Source organism: Chiroxiphia lanceolata, chromosome 1, assembly GCF_009829145.1.
Source record: "Chiroxiphia lanceolata isolate bChiLan1 chromosome 1, bChiLan1.pri, whole genome shotgun sequence".
NCBI classification, from domain to species: domain Eukaryota; kingdom Metazoa; phylum Chordata; class Aves; order Passeriformes; family Pipridae; genus Chiroxiphia; species Chiroxiphia lanceolata.
In genome coordinates, this window is record NC_045637.1 from 117,082,626 (window position 1) to 117,108,455 (window position 25,830).

General features: G+C 37.2%; 1 protein-coding gene across 3 annotated transcripts in view; it reads right to left on the reverse strand.

Moving 5' to 3' along the window:
- LOC116795958 (ubiquitin-conjugating enzyme E2 E2) overlaps positions 1–25,830 on the reverse strand; it is a 206,148-nt gene that overhangs the window by 34,179 nt on the left and 146,139 nt on the right. For all 3 annotated transcript variants that reach the window (XM_032706133.1, XM_032706125.1, XM_032706116.1), the window contains exon 4: positions 3,071–3,203. In XM_032706133.1, coding sequence (XP_032562024.1) covers positions 3,071–3,203 — 133 coding nt within the window. The remainder of the gene's footprint in view (positions 1–3,070; positions 3,204–25,830) is intronic.

Sequence of the window (25,830 nt, forward strand, 5' to 3'; positions counted from 1 at the left end):
TTTCTTCCCAGGTCTTTTGTGGTCACATTTTTGGAAGATCAATTTTGACAGTACTCATTTAAATATCTAGTTACTTCATAGTGAAAGAGGGATGAAAATGGCCCACAGAAATCTCAGGAGTAATGTATGAATTCAGTCAAAGCGAGAAATGTGAATTAGACCCTTTCTGCTATGTTCTTACAGGAAGGTAATCTTGCCAACATTCAGGAATACATTTTATGTCTTTCTCAGTACATTTCACAGTCTTGTACTTTAGATCTTTTAAGATGATAGAGCCGTAAGGAGTGGGACTATAATTAGAAAAAAATCTAAGATGATTTATTCCCATAACCCTAGAACCCATGATTTTGAGAACAGCACCAAATATCACAAATCTCGTGGTGAAGTAGAGATGTCAACACCCAGTGACACAGATAGCACCGTAGTGTGAGGCCATATGTTATGTTCCATGTACTCACTACCTTTCTTTTGCTAGAAATAAGCTTGTGGAAAACATATTTAACCACCCCTTCCCAACAATACTGACTGTCGGCAGCTACCTTATGATAAGCAGTCGTCTTCCCATGCTGCTTTATTCAAGGGATTTCCAAGCTATTTTACTTACGAATGAGTTTTACAGGGTCTGGAAAATAAGTGTAATGAAATAGCAACAGTTTGAGAGATCCTACAGCAGGTCTGAAAATAGGGGTCATTTACAACTATGGCCGAAGTGACTAGAATAAGAATCCACGCATACAACATATGCTTGCAACACAGTTATATCTGACATTAGTCCCTTGTGCACACACACTCATTGCTTTCTTACAGATAACAATTTCCCTTATCATAAATACTGGCCTTTTAGTAATACAATATGCCATCATCAATTCTCTCATCCTTTATCAAGCAGTACATTTTCATATGATTTATATGCACACATTTCTTACAATGACAACTGGCATCAAGATAAAGGCAGACAAAAAATCTATTACAAAGCAGGACAAGAACCACCTCTTTGCTTGACATTTCATTAATAAGCAATGCACAGCTGCATTCCTCATGTCTCAAAATAACACAGTGCCAAACACAACTGAGTACAGATTGAAAAAGACTTTACCTTGTAGTGAAATAGCAAACCAGATCTCCAACTTCTATTTTAAAAGGATGTCTATTGCATATGCCACCTCAAAACTCAACAGATTCAACAGACAGAATGACAGAAGATGTCCCTGCAACTTGTCTTTCAGAACTAATTCTTTACATATTAGGTCTGGATCTCTGAGAGACCTTCAAGCTTTATTTTATAGACAATACAGCCATTTTATCTTCTAAATAATATAGTTTTAATTTGCTGGGGGCCTGAATGTAACCCTTGCATTACAGCTACTACAAACAGACTAAGCCCAGGAAAGAAGCAAACAAATGGGGCCTATTATGACAGACCTTGTACAGCAAGTGGGCTGAGCTGGACGGGAGTCAGGAATAACAGGACATCATCCCAGCTCAGTGTGACCAAAGCTGTAACTTACTGAAGGAAAAGTTATAAAGTTTCAAATTCTTACTTCACTATGTAACAACAGTTGCCTAAGTCAGAAAATGTGCAGTCAGCAAAGTGTACAACCCCTGTAAGACCTCTCAGTGACCTCAAAGCTTCCCTGAACTGGAATACCAGAGGTGGGAAACAAAGCTAGACCATCCCTTATCCTGCCATACTGACCCATCTTTAAGTCACTAGCTGGGAAAGTCCAATTTACAGAGTGACAAATGCTTTGAATTCACAGGTCTCTCTTTTTTTTTTTTTTTTTTTTAAAAAACTTTTCCTGATAGTATCAGTGTTAACTGCTATAAACGTTACTACTGTGGTATTCAAATTCTATTTATAAGCACTTATCTTTCAATGGTCTACTCACGGTAATCCAAAAGGAATCAGCTACTCTCTCTTTTAATGCAATACCCTTCTATTGTGGTCCAACTGATCCTTTCATAAATGTGTCAAAAAGAAGGTAAATATTTTTCATCTCATAGCTCCTTCTGTGGAGTTCTTCCAGACACTTATTCTCCACAGTTGTAAGGTGAACAATTCACCTTTTTTCACTTTGTTTCATGAAAGACAGGCCCATCAATTTATTTGATTCTATTACCAGTCCTGTGGGGTAAATTTTCCCAGTTTCTGTTCCTGTTAGTGAACATGTGTGTTAAGATTTGCATTCAGTCTTGCAAATAAAGTCTTAAAAGTGTCTTGTATATGACATTGGTAATTCTTTACCTCTGCAGGCCAGAGGATGCATCTTAAGCGTATATTTGCCTTTTTTATAGATGCATTATGCAGGTAGTTTTTAATAATCCTGTGATCACCCAATAAAGCTCCATTTTGACACCCTCCTCAGCAATTATTACTGTTGGTTATAGATGACACTGTACTGTCACATTCCATCCCATTTCTATTTTTTCAATCTTCTTAGATTTTTCCTGTTTGACATTCCAAGTCTCCTTGATCATGGTAATGTCACCTTCATGTTATTGATACAGTTCTACACTTCTGGTTGTGTCATTATTGACAGCATTATAAAACAAATCTGTAAGGAGTTCTGTAGATCTGTCTACCACTCCAGTTTCTTGACTTTGGTGTCATACTCTTCCAGAAAACTGATGTAAAGCAATTCCTTATAACTTCATAACAATCGTGTATCCTGCATCTGCAAAGTAATTTATATGGGGTGCAAAAGGTGCATATTTTTGTCAAGACAGCCATAGAGGCCTGGTGAATTATATGGGTCAACAGGAAAGATTAAGTACCTTCAGCTGCTTATAAAGGGTGCAACTCAAATATAAATGCTTTCACATTAGAAATATCTGCGGGGAAATTATGCAACCATTTGCTAAATAAATCCATATCCATTCAGTTATACTGGCAACATGCAAGCAAATTTTAGGCAGTTATTTAAATTCTTTCCATCAAAATACCGAAGTTTAAATATTCATTATTGCTTTGAAAGTTTTATGTTTCATCCTAAAAGGATATACCAACATAGACATTAAAAATATCAGAAGGAGAGGACTCCTATAAGACTTTCAGTATCCTTCTACTAACCTTAGGTGGTTTAAAAGGATAGTCCGGTGAAAAGGTAATGTCAAGGAAGAAGACTCCACCTTCATATACAGATCCTGGAGGCCCCAGTATAGTTGACCTCCATTCATAAATGTTGTCTCCTTTGGGTCCAGCACTAAAATAGAAAACAAAAATATACTAACTACATGCAATCAAGAATATACTGCATCAGTTATACTCTACTAGTAGTACCACTGGCTTTGCAATAATGCTTGAAGCTAAAATTGTGTATCACATTTATTAAGTTAGTCCCTGATAAAACATGTAACTGATGTCCTAAGCTCTGCCAGAGAAGTGATATATTCAGCCAGGAAAAAGTATTAAAATCACATTATAAATTATTCAAATAAGCACAGAAATATTCCCAACTGTCTTATCTCAAATATTTTAGTGGGCAGATATACACTATTTACAGTGCAAGGATATAGAGACTTTGCTGAGATGTCTTGTCACTGTCTTGCTTCATAAGCCATCCTATTTTCACCTTCCTCCTCATCCACCTACCTCATCAGTCAGGAGCAGTGTAATTACACACATTATACAGCACAAACTGTACTGAAGACTGAGCAGGGTACAAACAACCTTGCAGCTGCACTTGTTAAGTTACTAACCTAAGGTCTCCAGCCAACAGCACAGAAGGCTGCTTTACCCTGCAATCATTACCCTATCTTAAAAATAATATAAACAGGAAGTGGGTTAAACTCTTGGATTATGTTAATTCAAAGTCCTTGGTTAAAAACACAGTACTGAAATAATATTCAAAATGTACAAAACACAGTCCTGCATGAAACAAGAAAAATGTCTCATCCATATGGTGAATTCCTGAAAAAAAAAGAAAGAAAATACTAACTAATAAAAGTTCTTGGGCATGACTCTTCTAAAAGCCAACACAGCCTCCCTTTCACACAACATAGTGCTTGTCCATAAAAATACATGTTTTACTCAGGATGGCCTCTTAAGGAATATGAAGACTTCTTTACAGTTCACAGCCTGCTGATACCAGTCACTGATACAGGAATAAATTTTAATTAGGATCAATTGGGATGGTGACTTCCAGATATCTGATTAATATTGTTCAGAGGAAGGCAGTATTGGTAGATATATCAAATAACTGATGTGGTATTGTCTTAAGGCATTTCTTGTGAAACAATTCTTGTTATGTTTGCAATAAAGATTTCCACAGCATACAGGGGTTTGTGAAATAACTCCGTGTGTAGAACAGATAAAAGCTCTTGGCTATGCTCCATGCCCCTCAATGTACCCAAGGCATACAATTATTATACGACATCATGTCATGTTCACTGCTCAACTATTCATTTTGTTCACTGGAAGTTAATAAAACCCTCTTTCACCTGAAATTCCTTGGGCTCCCTTCATTAAAACTTCTGACTGCACAATTCCCTGCATACAACCGCATGCCTTAGTACTGTGCAGTGTACTTCATTAGTCATGGTACCTACATCAATTTTCTATAATAGCTGTTAATGCTTCTTTGCTTTCTAAACTACGTTGCTTTCTCAACAAAAATGGGTTACAGAGACTGTAACATTATGGAATATTCATTTTCTATCAGCCATAATAACAAAACTAGCAATTGTTTTAAAGATAAAATCTGGCTTTTTAAGTGTCACAATAGCAAAAGTGTTGCTATCCATACTTCAGTGTCTATAATACATCAGGTTGCTAGCTGCCAAACAAATTTAATTTACCTAGTCCTCAGTTTGCATTAACCTTTAAATAATAAAGCACAGCTGAGACTGCTGTAAGAAACAAACCAGAGAATGAATAATTAAAAACACCTCCACTCTCTTTAGGAAGACCAATCCTGAGTCAACAGGGAAGGTTTAATTGTGACTGAACTAGGCATTAAGGGGCTAATTGAACTCTTTATAAGCCCAAACAAATGCGGTCCTACTTCAGTGGTATGGTATACAAGGTTCAGAGAAAATAAAACTCCTAAGGAAGAAAAAAAAGAATCAGGCAATTATTTCAAATAGAAGAGGCAAGAAGCAGGGGAAGTCTAAAACTTACACCAAAAAAAGCCCATAATATGCAAAAGAAATCCCTTCCCATTTTCTGTAGAAAAATGTTCTAACACTTGAAGAAGCAATGACTCAGTTGATGCCAGCAGGTTAAAACGGAAGTGATATAAATGTCGATCCCAGAGAAACAGTTGGAAAAAGCACGTAACAAAGCTAGCCCTGTCTCTTTTAGACCTTATTTAGCCAGGAGGAGATGGCTGGGCCCTTTCTGGGCTTGAGTAAGGCTCAGTTTTTTTGATTGGAACTCTCTCTGATAGTGGCATTTTCATACCGTATATTATTTTTATTTGTTTTGCCTATTCATTTAATTGCATTAACATTTGAAATGAGCAATCGTTAATTAGAATAGTTGGAAAATGCTCCATCTGCCAGTTGAACTGTTTCGGCACGTCCAGCTACAAGCCCCGCCTGATCACATTCTGAGGATGCTGATTAACATTAATTGAAGGTTTTCTTTGCAAATGAGAAATGAAGCTTTATTAAGTATTATTATTAATTTGAAGAATAGCTTAAATTGTATGGAGTGTGGGAAGACTGCTGTTATTGACACTGCCTGTTAGAGTGCTTGCTGGCAGCAAGGCTGTTCAGCCGATGTAAAATCCCGACCCGTGTGTGCAGGCAACAGCCGGTATTAAGGGCAACAGCATGCACAAGCATAACATTTTTTTCACTTGTGCATTAATAATACAAAAAGTTTGACAGGTGTATTATCTTTGTTTTCCTTCTTTCCTAATTGTTAAGTCTTTTATTTATCCATGTTACTGGCAACCAGAACGACGACTCATCAGGCTTCACCGGAGAAAATTCCCATATGTGCAAGACCTCAGCCAGAGTCTTATTCTATAAGGTTTAAAATGCAAGAGGATTTAATTAGCCTTCTCTCTTCATGGATATCTGCCCGACACACTGAAGCCCAAATGTTTTATATTCAGTATGATTTATATTCCAGCTCTACTAAAGTTACTGGCAACCAAACCACAGATCTCAAAGAAAGCAAACCAAACAGCTCAGTGCCTGAAGTTCTGTTATCTTTGGAAGGACAGATTCAGATGTGCACCCACTTGGTAAAGGGCAGACTAAATCTGTCTTGAACTCAACTGACTCAGGACCAGTACAAACACGCTGCTTGCAACAAACCTACTACTACAGCCATAGGTTCTCTTCAAGGAGAAATAACGGTGGCTGTGGCAGCTACAGGTGGAAGTGGCTGAACTATAAGGATGGTCAGAGGACAGGTCTGCTGTTAGACCAGCAGTTCAGTCTCCCAGTGTGAGCCCTGATGCTCACACCCCAGCAACTCAGCAGGATGGGGTAATCAAGGAACCAGCAAAAAAGCTGCAGTGTGACTCTGGAGCTGGTGATCCCCACCTTTCCAGTGTTATCTCCCAGGTAGAATATGTAGCATAGGACCGAGGAGGTGCAGCTGAGCATAAAGCCCCTGGACACTTGAAGTTATCAATGGCTTGTCATTATTCCCCTGTAGCTGATGAGACACTTCACAGAATACTGTATTTTACCCACTGGAGGGAGGCTTTGCTTACCGGAAGAGCTGGAGTGGGAGGATATGTAGCCAGTTTTCTTCCAGAATGACATCAATATGGGGGTATGAAATTCAGGACAAAGGAATTAGCACATGTAAACTTTATCTCACTCTCCCTTGCTTCTCCTATATTTTAGTTCTGACATTGTTTCCCACATACATACTTGCGGGTGAAATATATGGGCATCAGTTACAGTTACTAGCACAACACTTTAAATGTTACTAGAATGCAATAATTTTGCTTTAAAATATGCTTACTGCACCGAGTATTTTCTATTCCCTCAGTATGTTTTAGGCAGGCAGCCACTTAAAAGTACTACTGCTAAAAACTGCTTGTCCAGTGCAATGCATTATAAACACCAAGATTTCTCTGCATTTAGAACATTCTAAAATATGGAAACAATAGCATCTATTAGATGTATACCAGATGAAAATCTATCTGAAGAAGTTATCAAAGTACAGTTGGATCTTTTAGCTGTCATTTGTATACAAATTTACTCAATTTGCAGAGAATAACGTGAAAAAGTAAAAATACAGAAGGTCAAAAAAAAAGAAGAGTATCTCCCTTGTTTATTAGGTAGTCATATGGAATAGATTAGTCAAAACAATGTTATCATTTTCTAGTCTAACTCATATTTCTTGATGAGGGGTCACATGCTTTCCCAGTGTCTGTAACTGGAGGTAGCATAAACTCATAGTGTGTTTCTGGTGAGGTGGAAAACGAGGACTAGTTCAGTGCCTTCCATTCTTGGTCTCTGAATCTTGCTGGTATACTCTATTGAAATAGATATTCTTTAACACAAGGGAAAGGCAAGCCTGTAGCACAAAACAAGTAGGAAAATGAATTGCAACTTAATTTGCCTTCTAGATTTGACACATGAACAGTGCATGGGGGGGAAGTGATCAGGCCAAATAAAATAGGAAAGCAGATGGTTGGGAGGCCTTCCCACTCCTCAGGACTCAGAAAGAAATTGAAAGATTCTTCTGGAATGTATGAGTTTAAGTTCATTTTTATCCCCCTCCTTTATAACAAGGAAGAATAAAGCAGAACCAGGATATTATACTAATGTCCATGAACTCACTTTCCATGGCACTGTCTGTGGCATTTCATTCCTCTTATTGCATTACCTAATCTGAATGGTCCTAGCACACAGAAACACATCACAACTGGGCTTCCCCTGCCCTATGAGCAGTCCATGGAGAATTCAGTCCCTCTCAAGTGTCTTTGGTAAGATATGACAGCAGAAAGAAGAGGGATACAAGGGCTCTTCCTCTTCCTTTTTTTACACAGAGCCTTGACTTTAATGCTTAAGAGATTTCCCTCTGAGGAGAAAGGCTTACTACAGAATGATCTCCATTTCTAAATATTACAACACAGTTTCTTGTAGTCGCATTTCTTGCACATCTAACAGTTATGCAGGAGCAGACCTGCCTCTAGCTGCCTTCTGTAAATGCTTCTGGGAAGCCACTTACCCAGAGGGCAAAGTGGATACAAAAGTATTGAAGATTGGCAAAATAATTTCAGTGCACAGCTGGTGAGGGAAGAAGATGGATGTGACAAACCAGAAGACTGCAGATTCAGCTTTCAGTGAGATACATCTCTTGAGAAGTTCATACGAAGCCTCATTAAAATAAACTCAGTATACCTTCTGCTCTCTGCTTTGAACACTGTGCCAATACTGAAATTGGTTCTAAACAGAAGTGCTGCTTTGTCTGCATCACAGCTCCAGGCTGACCCTGTGCTTGGGGACAGCCAGGAGACTAGCAGTGGGGCAGTGCTGGGAAAGTGGTTGCTGGATAATCTCAATCTGTGAAGAGGTAAACCAGAAGCAGCTATGCTGATGCTAACATCACCAGGTGACTCAGACCCACCTGCGTATCCAGCTCAGCCCTGTTCAACAAAAGGCAAAACCAGTGCCATTGAGAAGCAGTGGCATCACACCCCCAAGAGCCACTGCTGTGAGTCTTTGGCTTTGGAATGGATACAGACAGTGCCAGCAGCACAGGTAATCTGCTGAATTTCTTCTACTCCTGTCCCAGTATTCTCACTCCATTCTGGAAGCCCACCTCTCAATCTTTATTACTCCCTTGTTACTGACAATTATTCTTTGTAGAATATGTATTTTCTAATTCTACTTTAGGGCGGTTTCTCTCCCACCCCCTCTGTGTTTGGTGACAATTCATTGCTCCATCATAGTGGATCCTTCCTCACTTCAGGTACATGCAGATCCCACTCCTTCTAACATCCCCCCTCTTTTTCTCTCATCAACAGCCATCAACACATCCTGCTATTTTTCATCTTTCTTCAGAAATAAGGATGGAGTGAAAAATGGTACAGGGGGATTTCATTACAGTACAGTAATTTTGTTTCCTTCCTTCCCTGTTGCCCTTCTGAGATGTAGAAAAGGAAGAGCAAGCAGAGTGACTGCTGCAGCAACAGTGGCATAGGGAAGGGAAAAGGAGTCACAGCTGCCTACCCAGATGCTACAGTGATATCACGAGGTACTTTTGTAATTGTATGTAATAAACAGTTGCCACAGCAGCCAAAAGAATACACTTCTACAAAACAAAAACAAAGAGACAGCAGCAAGCACTGAGACTGCCTGTGGCAGTGGGCACTGTTGTATTGGTTAATAACACCTCCACTATGAATAAAATTAGCAGGCTAGTCTCCAAGTATCAAAGTACAATTAAAGAAACAAAACCTTTCAGAATTAGAGATAAGTGCTTACTTTGGCTATAACATTGATGACTTAAACTCTCCTCAAGAAATAAACCCTCCCCAAATTTGTACTTTTGGAATGCATAATCTTATCTTCATTTCATTTTTTTCCTAAAAATCTGCTGAAAACCTCCCAAAATCTTCCGTTTTTATTTTTAAAAAATGGTATTGCCATCTCAGCTACTTCATCTAGATGGTGCAAAGTAGTGCCATTACTAAAATGCTGGAAGGTGCTCATGGTTCTTACTAGTTATAATGTAGAACAAACACAGAAATTTTTCAGCATTAAATTTGAGGCCCAGGAGATCTGAGTCACTCTAAATAAATTAACAATATATATTTACATTTTAAAAGAATTGTTAATTTTACTTTAAATAGACTCAATAGATGATGAAAAAGCTTGTCTTTCCATGACCTAACACTCGAATTTGGGTCTATGATAGATCCAGTATTTTTGGTCACCCTATAACATAAATGGGAATTTACGTCTTACGCATGTTGGAACATCAACATAATTAGATGAGGTAAGCATGATTTTTGAGTAGGTATCGTTCCTTTGATTTAATTATTCATAACAGAAACTGAGGTTGAAGTGACTGGGCCACTTGTCACTCAGAAAGGCTTTGGCAGAGAGAGACACATCAGACAAATCCCTTACATCACTTGGTTTCCATTACAGCGAGAGAATTCCATTGAAAAAATTGGATCGGACTTTCTTCCAGTTCCTCCCATTTTCTGATTGAGACCACCTTTCTATAGGAAACTTCTTTTAAAAAAAGTACTTTTAGGCAAGCAGTAAGGGAAGGAGGATATTAAGACATCTATAATTCCTTCCAAGTGGTTATATCCTGCTCTTATTAAGTGTTTTTTATTGAAGCCAGTTACCATTTTCATCTACACTTCGGAATCAATATGTTTGTGGTATACATGACTGGAAGAACATCTAGGAAAACTGATCCCAATGAGCTGCCAAAGGAGTAGTAATGTATTATGAGATAATGCTAGATATTGCTTCATATGCTTATTGAGAGCACTGGAATTCAGTATGTTATAGCACTTTTTAATTGCGAATTTTCTCTAGTTTTAGCAAGATATTTCTAGAGGTCCATTTATTATCCAAAGCGATACACTGTTTAACTTCAGGGCTTCCTGCCTCTTTCTTTCTTGAAACAAACCCTCAGCACACCAGGTCAGTGTGCCGGAAGTCTGTACGAGGCAAATCCTTTTTTATAGAGATAAACTTTCTCTGCCCTCCTGTCACTGGAACCATTAAAAATTACTGGCTGAAGCTGCTGAAACCATGTTGTGTTTAAAATTAATAAGTTTGGGCCACAGTATTAATAACAGATTGAGACTAAAGTGAGTATCAGTTGATTTTGTTATTCACTTCTAAATAATACTGCTAAAAATTATTAAAAGTATCCTAGTGCTTTAGCAGACTGGTATTATTCAAGAGTAATCTGATGCTTTTATCCTCCAAAGTCCTGTCTTCAGAGCATTCCTGAGATAGAAACCATCATGAAGAGAACTGCTTTTTAATACACAAAATAGTTATTTATATTATAGTATCTACAGCAATTTATTCATTGCAAACACCATTACACAGTGTATGATCACAGCATGCTGAGTATTCACAATGATATTTTAAAAATGGCAATTTTGTTAAGTATTCTCCACTTTGTTCAGCTGAACAAAATTACATAAAACCCTTCACAGAAGACTTGCCTTGCTCAGAGTAGGAAACAATTGCTTGCCTCCTATTACACATCTACAGTCTCAATTCCCTTTTGCTACATCTTTTGTTTCTTTTTCTTTTAGAGTAATAACAGTAACTGAAGTTCCAGCTCTTTTAAAACACCAGAAAAGGATTGTATAGTTTAAAAAAGATAAAATGTTTTTCAGCCTGATTAGCCTCTATGGGAAATTATATCAAGCATGATTTGTAGCCCTGTGTTAGCAAAAGAGAAAAACACAAGTAACAAGGAATGGAAGACACTACAGAAGAATGGACAGGTTCTGTCCTGGGACCTTCTAACATGACCTCCAACCTTGCAACTTGCCAAGTGATATTATTTCCATATTACTCCTTATTTGCTTTTCCTTGAGTTTTTTTCTTTCCCAGGATTGTAATTTATTTTTCAAAATGTAACTACTTTTAATTTCACAACACTTCCCTTTACCCACAAACAGCTATAATTCACCATTATCTCTTCTCTAAGTTAAATGTAATACATGACATGGAACAGTGGGATGGCACCACCAGGCACTGTGTTTTTAAATTTTAAATCTAATTTAAAGGGATAAGGTGACTAAGTGCAGACAGATAACACAAAAACCCCAGAGCAGCTAGAAGATTTAAGAGGTGTAGTAGGGAAGAAAGCATTCTTTAAAACAGCATTGACTTTTTAGTTTCTGTGGAAACCTTAGATGCAATGTAGGACAGAGAGGTAGATAGGACTAAAGCAGACCAGCTCAAACATAATAGAAAGACATGAATGGGTGGAATATACTGAAAGCTTTGGATTTCAAATGCATTTGATATGTTGATTTGATCACTTATAAAAAAATTATAGCAAATTTTTGCTCTTTATCAGAAATGATGAAAAATGACCAAAAAGTCACACGCAATGTATTAGTGATGAATGGATCAACTGAACTTCAACTAATGTCTCTTTCACTTTGAGATGATGGACTGCCGATTTCATGTAAGAAATTTTTTTAAGTCTCATCCAAAAAAGACCTCTACAGTATCTCACTTTTAAAAATATTAGTGTAAAGATATTCTGCTGTAATCAGTAATTTCAGTAATTGATAAGGATTTATACAGCATTATTTCTAATATACATATACCTATATTTTCTGATTATTATGAATGCAGCAAGCAAGGCAGTAGTTCCTCAGAAAGCTGGTTTTCTCTATAACCACTAGCCATTGAATCTTTCCCCTACTTGGAAATAATTTATCCAACGGCCTCTAAAGAAGTTTAATTTGTTCAAGACTGTAATCTTTAACAGTCCTGTCTATAGGCAATTGTCTAAATAAGAGCCTAGAAATTTTGAAACCTCATGGAACAAGATAATTTTCTGGCTTTTTTTTCAGAAGGAGCCTGATTCTGAGATTTCCTTTTGTGACATTCTAGAGACTTTAGTTTTTACACATAAAGTGCTTCTAAAACTGTCCCAAAATGTTAATAAGACAAAGCAATGAGAAGCAAATTTAAAGAAGTTAGTATTTACGGTTTATCTCAAACATACAATACAGCTGTGTAACCAACAAGTCTGCTCGTGTCCATCTTGTAAACATAAGAACAGGCTTAAATACAGCCCCCCCCCCCATTTCAGTGGGAGATTCACACATGCCTACACGTGAAATGCTTGCTTACACAAGGAAATAACTCTGTATTATGGCACAGATTAACTAACATGATGTTAAACACATTATAAAACAAGTCATTTCCTCCTGAGTAAACAAGCCTATAAAGCTAACAGGCACAGAAAAAGGAAATTTGATTCTGAAATCCATATACTTCAAAAGCAGATTCCTTTTATTTAGTCAATTTAGTTAAGAGGCTTTCTTATTTCTCCAGATCTCTGGTAAACAGAAGAAAACACACTTGGAAATTGCTGGCAAATGGACACATTTTTACCACTTTTTTTCTTCATTTGAAATGAAATACAGAGACCAGCCATAGCTCCAAAGTGAAAGAAACCTTAAAATGTCTCAACTCTTGGTTGACATTGATCGTCCCACTGCAGCCCAGGCTCTGACTTGTCAGAAGAAGACAGCATTTACATGCAATTTTCTTTGCAGTGTCTGTGGATTGAACTCTTTATACCACTTGACTGGCTAGTCAAAATGAATGGGGACATGGTAGATTCTTGTAGAGTGTTTATGTGAGACTGGGATCCAATAACACAGCTTCTTTCTAATTCAGCAGAATATTGTTAAGACTTTTTAATGTCTTTAATGGGATTTATCTGGATACATGATGAGGTAAACAGAAAATAAAATATAAAGGAATTTCTTGTTTTTCTATCAGCATAATTTTCTCCAAGGATCTTTTGGGAGAGTCTCTGGGGCTAAGGTTAGGAAGGGGCTTATGTAGGAATGAGCTTTCTGTTCTGAGATGGCTGGAATCCTCTCAAAATCAAACCTGGAATTAACAAATGAACTTGCTACCACAGGTCCAGAAAATGGTTATGCCACAGACTTCACTATAAGAACAGGATTGTTCCAATGTGTTTTTCACCTTATTTGGGACAACTGAGGCTACATTGTTCTCAGTACACATACCCACACACCTCTACGGTGCTCCCTGGATCAGAACTTCTGATTAGAAAACTATTCCCTATAAATGGCTTCATTTTATCCCTTCCTGTATTCAGAAGCATTAGGATTGAAAGATGAAAAGTGGTCCTGGGAAAGTTGATGGCAAAACTGGTATAAGAAAAGGATGCTTGTTTGCTATATAAAAGCCACAATGAAAGGGGATGGCTGGAAGGAGAAGTCCTCTGCCTTTGTTCTCAGGATAGGAAGGCAAATAGCTTGTGTGCAGGTACCTGCTGGTGAAAGCAGTCTTCACCTTAGAGCTGGAGCTCAGGAATGCAGGTCTCTGTAAAATTCCTCTTAAAGTTTCAGGTAACGCTTTCACTGCTGTAGACATCACACATGATTTACTCTAGAAATGATGCCTTGTCTAATGAAGAATCAACATTTCTAATCAGTAAGAGAGAATCAGTGTTCTAATCTGTAAGTCATAATCAGTGACTCTGTCATAGAGGAATTAGACTTCACGTATGTAAGACCTTGGTTTTTTTTATAACCACCGCATATGTTCCCTACATAAAGATAAATACCAACAACAGTTGAAATTGCCATTATAATTTCCTTGGCAACAACATCTTGGAATCCTTAGTCATGCAGGTGTTTTTCGCATGATAAAAATTACATTTGTGTTCATTTCTTTCCCATTTTCAGTTCCATCTCACCTCTTTAGTTCACCTGCCAGTGATACCTTCTCTCATCATTGTTTATTAACTCATAATATTACTGGTAGTCTGCACTAAGTGACAAACAGTTGGTCTTTGAGACAGAGCTACCACCATGAGGAGAACCCCAGAACACTACACTAGTCATGCTGAAATTCACAATGAAAAATTAACATGTAGCTTAACCTATGAACACTAGAGTTATATTACTTATCTTTATAATGCACTACTGATTATCTTTATTATCCTAATCATGCTTGCTTAAATCTTGTTTATTCAATGCAAACAGCTGGAGCAAATGGCTATCAGCTACAGAGGTGTTCATCTTGTAGTCTCTGTTTCAGCCCTAGCCTAGATGGCTTCTATCCAAATTGTTCGTACTTGGAGAGTCTTTGGTGGTCTGCATCTAATAAACAGGTTTTTTACAAATCCATCTCTTAGTAGACAAATGTGCAAGTCGTAAGAATATCACTGATGATTACAGCCTTGCTGGCAACGGATGAAGGAGGAAATACTCTTTGGCTGCATGTGCTAGGTCTCGGTTGAGGCCCTGAGATGCCATGGGAACAGGTGTCAGGCAGCTGCCTGTCTTTAGTGGTTATTCAACGTTAATTAGGGTTGTATCCATACTAATCGCTGTAACTAACTATCAGTTAGTACTCTTCACAAACACCATACCTGGTGTAACAGTTTTAACAGAAAAATGTCCCACTCTTCTAAGGCAAAGGGAATGTGTGCTGGAGACATTTCAAGACTATTACTGTTTAAATAACTTGGATATGATCAAAGTCAGCAGTGGCTCACCTGTACTGTACCTGTGATAATTTAGTAGAAACCTAGCTGCCTGAGAAAGACTTAAAACTTACCACTTTATGTATTAAGAGGAAGAAGCTTTCCTCTGTCAGATCATATTGAATCACAACAGTGCGCATATGTATTCTTGTCACAGTTTCTGCACTTTTACTGGTTTTGATGCCTTCAAAATAATCTTTTTTAAAATTAATGTACTTGCCAATTGTATATTCTGGAAGGGAGAGCAGCTGTTTCCTCACAACTGTATGCATAGCCTTTTGAAGAAAATTTTGTTTATTAATAGTAATCTGTTTTTCATAGCTTTGCAATTTCTTAGATAATAGGGTAAAACACAATCTTCCTTTCATGTTCTCTGCATACTGAAGAGACAGATGCAATTGCAAGAGACTACTTATGCTGAGGGCAAAACTTAGTACTGCTTAATGTGACTTAATGACTAAAAAATGTGTATCATTTATAGATGACATCTAGTACTTAGCCAAGATATTATTATGGTCAATGACTACTCCTCCCTGCTGGTCAGTAAAAGGATTTGGAATTAAATCTGTTTTTATTTTACTTGTTCAAGTAGATGCACTGAAAGCAACTGAGCTACCCACATGAGTAATGCAAATGGGATTTAGTCTTTATTCCCAATCTTTTTCTAAACAGAAGCTTATATATAACAATATAGATATTAACTTGAAACACAGAACTGGGAGAAAGGGAAAAAACCTCAGGACTGAAGAAAGGCTATTTTGCAGCTGTATAGACATGTAAACACCTCCAGGAACTTTGCTTATTAAGGCCAACTACTTTCAGCTATCACTCCACTGCCTGTGACAATCTTTGAATGAAAGCATTTCTTTCTCCCCCAGGCAACACTATCAAGTAAGTGCGGTTACTTCAAAATACAAAAATGCTGTCTTTAAAGCTAAATGTATAGCATATGGAGGACTGGAGCTGTACTCTGGAGAGCACCCCTCCCCCCACCTGAAGGCATTCAGGTACAAAAACAAACATCCCTGTAAAACGTGGTAAATGTGACAGGGAAAATGTCAGAATACAAAAATTTCCTGTAGATTTTAACTCATATCAAGACACACTCTTGTGTAACAGATACCACAGGGTTCACAGCTGATCTTGAATAACCTTGAGACACGATGTACACAACAAAGTAGTCGACTCAGCAGTGTTTAATACAGAAGCACTCTTTCCCTTATGGAATACGTTATTTAGCTTTTCCTAATGATACTGAATTGATTTAGATGTTTCTTTACCAAACTAGGTGTATTAGACCCCAACGCAGAGAAGCTGTGGGTGACACACAACTTTCCTGGGAAACAAGGTTCAGTCCTGTGCACTCAAGAGTTGATCTAGGGTTCAATGCTGCCAGAGACAAAACTCTCACTGACTTCAGTACATTGAAATGCACAAAAGAGAGCGCTTAGGAGCCACTTGTAAGCACATGAAATGCACATGGTGTTGTGCCTGCAATTTTAAAATCACCTATTTTTAGCGAGTCTTGTTAAAAAAAGTCTCGTGTGTGTAACTGACCTCCTTGAAAATGTTTTCAGTTTACCATGTTAGGAAAAATATTTTAAAACTGTAACCTCGGATGATCAAAAAACCCCCACTCCAAACCTTCAAAATCCAAAAGTAGCATATGGTGGTGTGGTCCCTGAAACCACCAAGCTTTGATCAAGGCTTTTCTGCTACAGCAATATTTCAGAACCACACAAAAATATGAACCAAACTTGTTGGTTGACTTCCACACCTATCACTTCTGAGGGAGTCTGAGTTTGTGCAGAACAATTTAAATACAATTTCTCTAACATTTGGAACTGAAATGTCTGTTTCTGTGTGAAATAAGAGAACACAGTAATTTGGGAAGTCTATTACCTTGCTTGACAAAACTAGATGTATTACAGTTTTGGCATATTTTCCTTCATAAGCTAGTATTTTCTATTTAAAGAATATTTCTATTTTCATTTGCATTTTTACACCTATTCTCAAGTAATTTTATCCCTAATAGGGATTATTGTTGGGTTCAGGACTCAAATGTAAAAAAGAAGTTAAAATACTTTTACATTAATGCTTTGTAGAGGTAAAAGGTCAAACTGAGTAGCATTAGACAGGAGAAAATGAATTAGTAAACTGAAGGAAAGATAATCAGTCTGCTTTCAAAGTTAAGCTTCTGTTCTTTATTGTAGTGAGCTTTTTCTTTTTCCTTTTTTTTAACTTCTAAGGGTATTCCAATCCCATGCTCCAGCTTGCTGCACCATCACAGTAGAAATTACACAAACAGAAAAAATGTCTAGAAGTCATATTGCCTTTCAGAAACCCACCCCTGCCCCTCAGCCTATCCCACTGAAAAAATCCGGAGCAAAGAAATACCCTTTTTGTTGAAAATCAGGAAACTGAGGTTCTGGCAAACTGACAAGTAAAGTAAATTTATCTTCTTCAAAATCACGACTGCGTGAGTAAGAGGTGCTCGCGAATGTGAGCAGCCAGCTGCCTCCCTGTAAATACTGTGTTTAAATACAGAATCATAATATTTACACACACAGCATGTCCTTCAAAATCTCTCTGCCATTGTCTAGAGGTTTTTGTGGTAAACAAACCAGCATAAACAGTGGGTAGTAAAAGTGGTTTAAAAATAATTTTATTTTTCATAAATAAAGCACTATTAGCAACAGCTACTACTCTTGTGTTGAGACTGCTGTCTTATTTCATTCCTTACTGTAACTTCATAAAACCAATAAATACATTTTACTTCATAAATTGAGAGAAACCTGCAAATATCAACTTTTTCTCACTTTGCAAGCTTTGGAGAATTTATCTAAAACATTCATACACCTTATTGTATAAATAATTTAATGTCTGATCTTTCATTTATTTAAAGAAAAACGACAGGAGAGATTTTATGTAAATTAGGTGGTTGATCTTTCATTTATTTAAAGAAAAATGACAGGAGAGATTTTATGTAAATTAGATGGCAGTGCCACAAATACAATTTAAATTTTTGTTTATTAATTTAGGGAAATTAAGATTCTCCAACAATGTTATTTTAAATTTGTATATTGACATACCTCCAAAAAATCAGACACTTCTTTTCATCCCTTTTCATGTCTGTTTTCCTATAATAGCCTCAAGTATTTTTCACTTGTCAGCTATGAAACATTATAGTTATTCATTACATATGACATCGGCATACTTGTTATTGCTACCTAGTGTACATTTCAATACCAAAATACATTTCTCAGTTTAATACACTACTAATGAATCAAATAAAATTCAAGTGGTTTGGGGCTCCGACTGACATTTTAACTTATTACCCCTATAATCACATCATGAGCAGAAGTGGCTTAATACTTTTTACTCCATGTTCAGGCAGTTGCAGTGAAACTCACCATAATATTCTTGCTCTGTGGTTTATCATTTCTCCCAAATCTCAGAAAATGTGTTTACGTGGCCACTGGTATTATTTTTCCAGGGGAGGTCCTGTTATGCAAGCCACCACAGATGCCAAAAAGTTAGCATCCAAAAAATGCATATTCAAATACACATACAAAATTATTTTTTTTAGTATTTTAAACAAAATACTTTGTTCCATTAAAGTACTTCACAACAGTCCTCCTCATCAGAGACAGACCCAGAATCAGAAACTCCTGATCGAGGAGTGGGGGTGGGCAGCTGTTCCCTCGCTGAATAGATTTTCAAACCCTTTGACAACCCACACTTTAGACATTCTTCATTCATTCAATAACATTAATTATACAGGCATACAGAAGTAAAAAGAGAAAGGTTCAGATGAATGCCTTGTCCTGTGTTGTGGACTTCCCATACAAGGAAGAAAACCTGGACTCAAGGTGTGAGGGAACAGTTTTATGAAGTTATTTCTCTACAGTCACACGTAGCGCAGCTGGCAGTCACCGCTCTACAGTATTTAAAACTTAATAACATGTTGCTGCAAATACTTTTTACCAGATGACGCCAATAAAAATATCCACAGGACTATAAAGAGGAGTCATTAATTATCTTTCAGGTCTTACCAAATGTTAGGACTTAGTACTAAAAATACATATGGAGGTGAACAACGTTTTGTGCGCACGAAGCTACTTAAGGACACAAGCTGCTCAGGACCCACGCTTCCAAGCAGCAACTTGATGTTTTTGACAGCAAAGTGAAAAGTTACATTCTAGGAATTGGAATGAATTTCTTTTATAGCATTATCTTTCAGCCAGTACACTACCAGTAGGCACTAATAAGGAAGGCCTCTTTACTTCTCAGTTATCCAAGGATGGAATACTTCAGAACAAGCCCTAAGAGTTTCATTTGGAATTTTCAAGGGGTATTGTTGCTTTTTGTGGTTGAGCATGCGATAAATACCCACAGCAGGTTCAGAATACAAGACTTGTTATCAACTCAGAGAAATGTTATTATCAGATTTTCATCTGTTCAGCAGAAGTTCAAAACCAGAATGTCTTGTGTTGCATCTGCACCTGCTGCATCACATGACAGAGGGAACAGGTTTCAGAGCTTGAGGTAAAGAGATCCAACCTCCTCACCATAATACCTTTGAGTGCTAGTGGTTGTCTGTCAGAATTGACTCTTTTTAACTACAGAAGTAGGCTCAGCCTCATTGCAATATATCCTGCAGGGAGAGGAAAATGAGAAAACTGATTGTGGTACCTCCAATGAGTAGAACACCGGCATATATTCAGATTGACTGTTTATAAGGAATCTATTTATTCTAAAGTGGGCAAGTAAATTCTTTGTCAATGGGTAGAATAAGCACTATTTAGAGTGGAACCATTTGTAATACACTTTAATTGGCAATTTTCCCTTGATGAATAATATAACATCTAACATCTTTCATATGAGGATTCTGCTGCTCTGTGATTTTCTGTCCCTGTATTAAAAGACAGGAAAACTGATGCTCTTAAAAACAGAGCTTAGAATAATACATTCATTATCACAGGGATCACACTTATCTTCTGTAACCACATAAATGTAACCAGAGCAAGAAAGAAACATAAACCACCCACATACTTAAAATCACCACATTTGCATCAGAACAGATGGCAATATAAAACATAAATTAAGAGTAACTTCACATGAATTAAGGAAAAGTCTTCATTTGAATAGTAGAAGATACCTGACAGTTAAAGAACCATGTTTTCACTTTTAACATTTATTCTGCATGAGTGTATGGTAGGGAGGTTCAGTCAACGATGAAGGAATTGCATACGTTTTTTGTGGGATACACAGAGGCTTGCAAAGTAGACAGACTGACAATGCCAAAATATCACCAAGGTTGTCTTTCAAAGGTTTTGCACAAATTTAATCTGCTCCAGGGAAAAGATAATCTGAAATGATGAAGTCCAGTTGACTGGCTGCATTCAGGAGTTGGAATATACTCTCACAGAAAATTGCTGTGTTTTGATAAGGTGAGTTTTGTTGGCAGCTATAATATACACTTTAAAGTAACTGTGAAGTCACTGCTGAAGAAAGTTTTAATTCTTTATATTTTAAAAAGGCTTTTTAAACCCTGTTCTTCTTCCTTAAATTAGGCAGTACCTATCCCTCAAGGGTCTATACTGGGACCAATACTGTTTGGTATCTTCACTGATGTCATAGACAGTGCAATTGAGGGCACACTCAGCAAGTCTGTGGATGACATCAAGCTGAGTGGTGCAGTTGATATGCTTGAGGGAAGGGATGCCATCCAGAAGGACCTTCACAGGCTCCTTGACAGGCAACAGTTTTAAACTGAAAGAGGGTAGTTGTAGATTGGATATAAGGAAGAATGCTTTTTAAGAGGGCACTGACACAATAGCATAAGTTGTCCAAAGAAGTTCTGGATGCCCCATCTCTGAAGTGTTCAGTGTCAGGTTGGATGGGGCTTTGAGGAACCTCATCTGATGAAAGATGTCCCTGTCCATACCTTGAGCTGGACTAGATGATGTTTAAAGGTCCCTTCCAACCCAAACCATTCTGTGATTCTATCTCATTGTTTTATATTAAAAAATACACTGGACAATCAAAATGCATTATGAGGATATACATATTTCCATTATTTAATTTTCACTAGACTAAACACCTAATTTTCTTTATGTTCCCCAGTGTGTTCTTATCAGAAAATATACTCTTTCAGGAGTTTGTCAGTACCAAGTAGAGCTGCTTCTAAAAACCCCCACTTCTAATACATGCACATGTAAAAGACCTCTCATAAATTAAAGTAACCGGCCAAACATTATCACGATACAATTCAGAGTTGTACTAGCTTACTTAAGGATTAAACTTGGCTCAGGAAGATCGTTAGGAAAACAAAAGGCTACAGAAATATTTTTTTTAAATCACAGAAGTGGATTGTGGAAGATCACAATTGAGTAAAAACGTAAATAGCTGAATAAAGGTAATTACACAAAACTCAGTCCCAAGATCAGCATTTTCAGAATGCGATCCTACGTAAAGAAACACACACTACCAGAAAAAAAAGAAATAAAAAAAATTTCTCCTTGGTTCAATGCAAAAGAGGTTTTCCCCTCAGAGAAAACTGCATAAAAAACTTCTTCTCTTCAGAGAAGGCAACAGAATGGAAGGGAATGAGAAGAGGCAGGTAAAAGCTCTATATTTACAAACATTATTCAAGGTTAGAAAATGAAAATGTTCCATTACAAGATGAGGAAAAAGACAAAGCTGATCAAAGTCAGTCAACTCATTTATATCTCAGCAAATACCCTGGGTCTGCATTTTGTCAACCTGTAGAAAGCGAAAAATTTTTCTGACCTCATAAATTGGCAAGAAATGGCTTGTGTACTGATCTATTCAGCTCAGCAGATACTTGGCACCATTTATCCGGGTTCTTACAGAACCAAATACACCTACCGTGAGGGTGATTGCTATGGAGTTTCTCAAAGACAAGAGGAAAAAGCTTCATTCAAGCCACTGGTATGTCACAGGGGTGTCATGCTTACTCTGGTCTAATTGCCTGACATAGACAAAGATGGTGACCACTGAACTTTACTATGGTCACAGTTTTGGACACAGTAGAGCCTGAGTATAGTGAGGCAGGACTTCTAAAAAATTGTCAGCAATGTCATATTAAAATTTATGAGGAGATGACACCTTGTTTATGGCCTGGAGGTTTCATTCAGCTTGCCAGTCATTTAGTGTCCTGATATCACCACCAAAAAGTTGCAATATAGTGCTGTACTGGCACAGAAGCATTTAAAAAGAACAACATATCTAAACACACAGGACGGACTGAGTTTGATCTGGTAGTATATATTCACATTCACCTTTATCAGGAATAACTTAGTATGTGAATAGGAAACATGGAGTTTATTCATTAGGCTAAATGAGATTTTATAGTATCGTATTCATTCACTCTTAGCTAAGTATTCGTGCTGGCAAGGTCTATGCATAGATTATATATTTGGATTAGACTGCAGACAGAATTTACTATTTTTAAAATTATGTTAACTTCCCTATCTTGAAGAAAACTCTTCTGAAATTTTCATTCTAAGGTTTAAAACTCTGGAGTCTCTCTCCCATATTGGGAATGGGCATTTTGAGAAATACAACCATACTGTCTCCTGTTTTATGTAAGACCATCATACACATCCACTGATACTGAAACAAATATGTCAGACCTGTGGCTATGGATGGAGAGCTTTTCCCACTTATTGTTTCTAAAATCAGTACAACTATTTTGTACTTTCTACATCCATCACCTCTTCAGAACACACGTAACCTCAGACTCCTTTTCAGGTAAGTTGATTTTCTGCATCATGATGTTTTTCTTTAAATAAATATCAGCATGGCCAATTAGCTCTACTACATTACTGCAACCTCAGGAGTGAGCAGGACTGGCCACTGAGCACATGCTGTGACAGCTACCCTTTTAAGCAAAAATAAAAGGCTGTAAGAGAAGATGCACCTGTTTCTTATTTAAGATTTCAAATTACTTCTTCAATGGTTTCTGCTTGCTGACAAGTAAATGCATGACCTAGGAATCAGCAGCTAGAATTACCTATTTGCTGAAAGTGTGTATTTGCTGACTTAATGTGTTTATCATTTATCACATACACAGAGGAGTTGACAAATACAATCTTCTTGTCCTTAATAATTTTGTGGAGCAAGAAGTAACTCAGTTCATTCTTCTTCCTTACTTTTACTGTTCCTAACTATGGTAGTGTGCCAAAAAACAACTCACAGCCATTTCCCTTCTCTAACGTACAAAGTCAAAGTAAATTTCCAGCTGGCAAATGAAATGCAATGTTGATTAGGAATGCAATATATTTGAAACATTTGACCTTTAAAGCTCAAAAATCTTGCATCTGAAATATAGTAAGTTTGTCACATATCCACAAAGCCATATCAAATCAGGAAACACAGTTGTTAAATCTGATTAGTAATGACTTTGCAGTTTCATGATTTTTGTATATATCTGTGACAGTCCTAACTTTATGAAAGGAACACTTGATTTACAAATATGTTCTACTTTCAAACCACTATCTTCTTATAGAATTATGTTATATATATTCCAATTATGTTTAACTAAGATCTCAGACTTTACCTTCAAACTGATGAAGCGCATCAAAGAAAATAAGTGATAGCTTGACATTGAAATACACTCTAAATCTTGATGGTTTTATGCTATTAATAATTGCTGTGTCGCAAGCCATCAAACTCTGAATTTCCTGCGTATAATCTGGAAACCCATCCCCTGAAATCCAAGTTCTAGAAAGACATTAAAATTCTTTTCCTGTGATGATCTAAACTAATTTGTGTGGTCAGACATTGTCTGTGAGATGTCTAGCAGTAAGAAGCACAAAACTCCTGAAATACTGGATATGAGAAACCTTTGGTTATGTACCATTCTATGACTTAAATTCATCTCATTTCCTCATTCTACCTAATTGTGGACTCAAATTCTATCCATATGGAGGAAGGCTTATTCCAACCTTATGCTTCAGAGGTTACTGGAGCAGTTAGCTCTACCCAGGACTTTCTGCCCGGTTCTAGGGGAAAAATAAAGATGTGAAAAAGGGGAAAGAGTTCAGGTATGCACGAGTTCTTCAGTTCTTCCTCTTGTGTTACAGGATGTACACGAAACATAGGGTTATAGTAATAAAAAATAAAGCAGGCAAATTCTTCTTACAAAGCCTATTATGCCAACAATAGGCTCAATATTATACCCACTGAATACAGGTAGGTTGGTAGTACAGGTTCCTGGTAAACCGTATGATATTTGGAACATATTCTTGGACTCATATTCTCCTTTTAAAGAATAAAAATGTTTATTTTTTGTCCCAATCCTACTTTATGAAGACTGGAAAAATCTCTGTACTGATTCTAATAAAAATTAAGCTCTTCCCAAATCCAGTTTTGTATTTTGTTTAGTTGAAAGCACAAAAATGCCTGCCAGTAGAGGGGGTATAGCTCAACCATTTCTCTTCTTAGAAGGGCCTGTCACAACTGAGGACAGTATGAAGAAGAGGAGGTAAGCAAGAAAGCTGTGCTAATTTACACACCTTTAGAAAGAGGAGCTGCAAGGAGAGAAGGGTTTCTGGAATGCACAAGGAAAATCAGGAGGAAAACATATTTCAAGTTTCTAGCAGTTTAATATAAACCAATCAAAAGACAGAAAAAATCACGAGTACCTTCAACTGATTTCAGACTGAAACCTCTTCTGCTAAGTATTTTAGCTCAACAGTGCAAATATTCTACTTATTTTGAATACAGAAATTCTGCATGTCAAGAAATTCCAGGAACAGACCCGAGCATCATGTAATTCAATAGATTTCACCATTACAACAAAATAAGATGTTGATGTACTCTTGAGAAATCATGGGCAAAAAAACTTAATACCATTATACGAGTCCAATCTAGTTGAACTGGAACAGTTGTATGACACTTTGCCATGTCCCCATTGGTAACAGCAAATCCTGGTGAGGAAAATTCCCTCTCAAAAAATGGAACACACCTCAAGGTCAGACAGAATACGTGTTTTTCATGCTGCAGAATTCCTGGCTGCTGTAAAACCAACAGCAACTAGCAAAAGGAAATGTTTCAGATTTCTAAAAATATGCCTGAAGAATGCTGACAAATATATGAGCTGTCATTAACAAGCAAGTTCAGGCTCAAACTACCAAACCAATCTTTCATTTACAAGGCCTGGGGTTTTGAGTAACTATATTAGACATTTTTATGTGAAGACCTCACAAATACCTTTGAGGCCAAGGTGTGGTTGCCCAGCACTTCCCAAGTTAGACTTTTAGGTCATCATTCAAGAAAGTTCTTTAGTAACTGCTTAATTACTAACCCAAATGAATATGTGTTATTCTGACTCCGGAAATGGCGGCACCAACGTAGGAAACCCTTTTTGAGTTTGCTTCAGCCCAGTTAGTGAAGTATGCCTTGCAGAACGTGACCAGAAGGATGCTTGGTCAGGTATGAATTCTGCTGAAGCTTTGAAACACTTCAGATAAATACCCATCTTTCCTCAGACTTCAACTGTAGTGTAAGATAAAAAGATAAAAAAGACAACCTTCTACAATGTCTTAATAAGTTAGATGCTAAAAGACTTTGTACAGACCAGAGCAATGAATGTTTAAAAAGCAAAACACCCTGATGCTATATGTTAG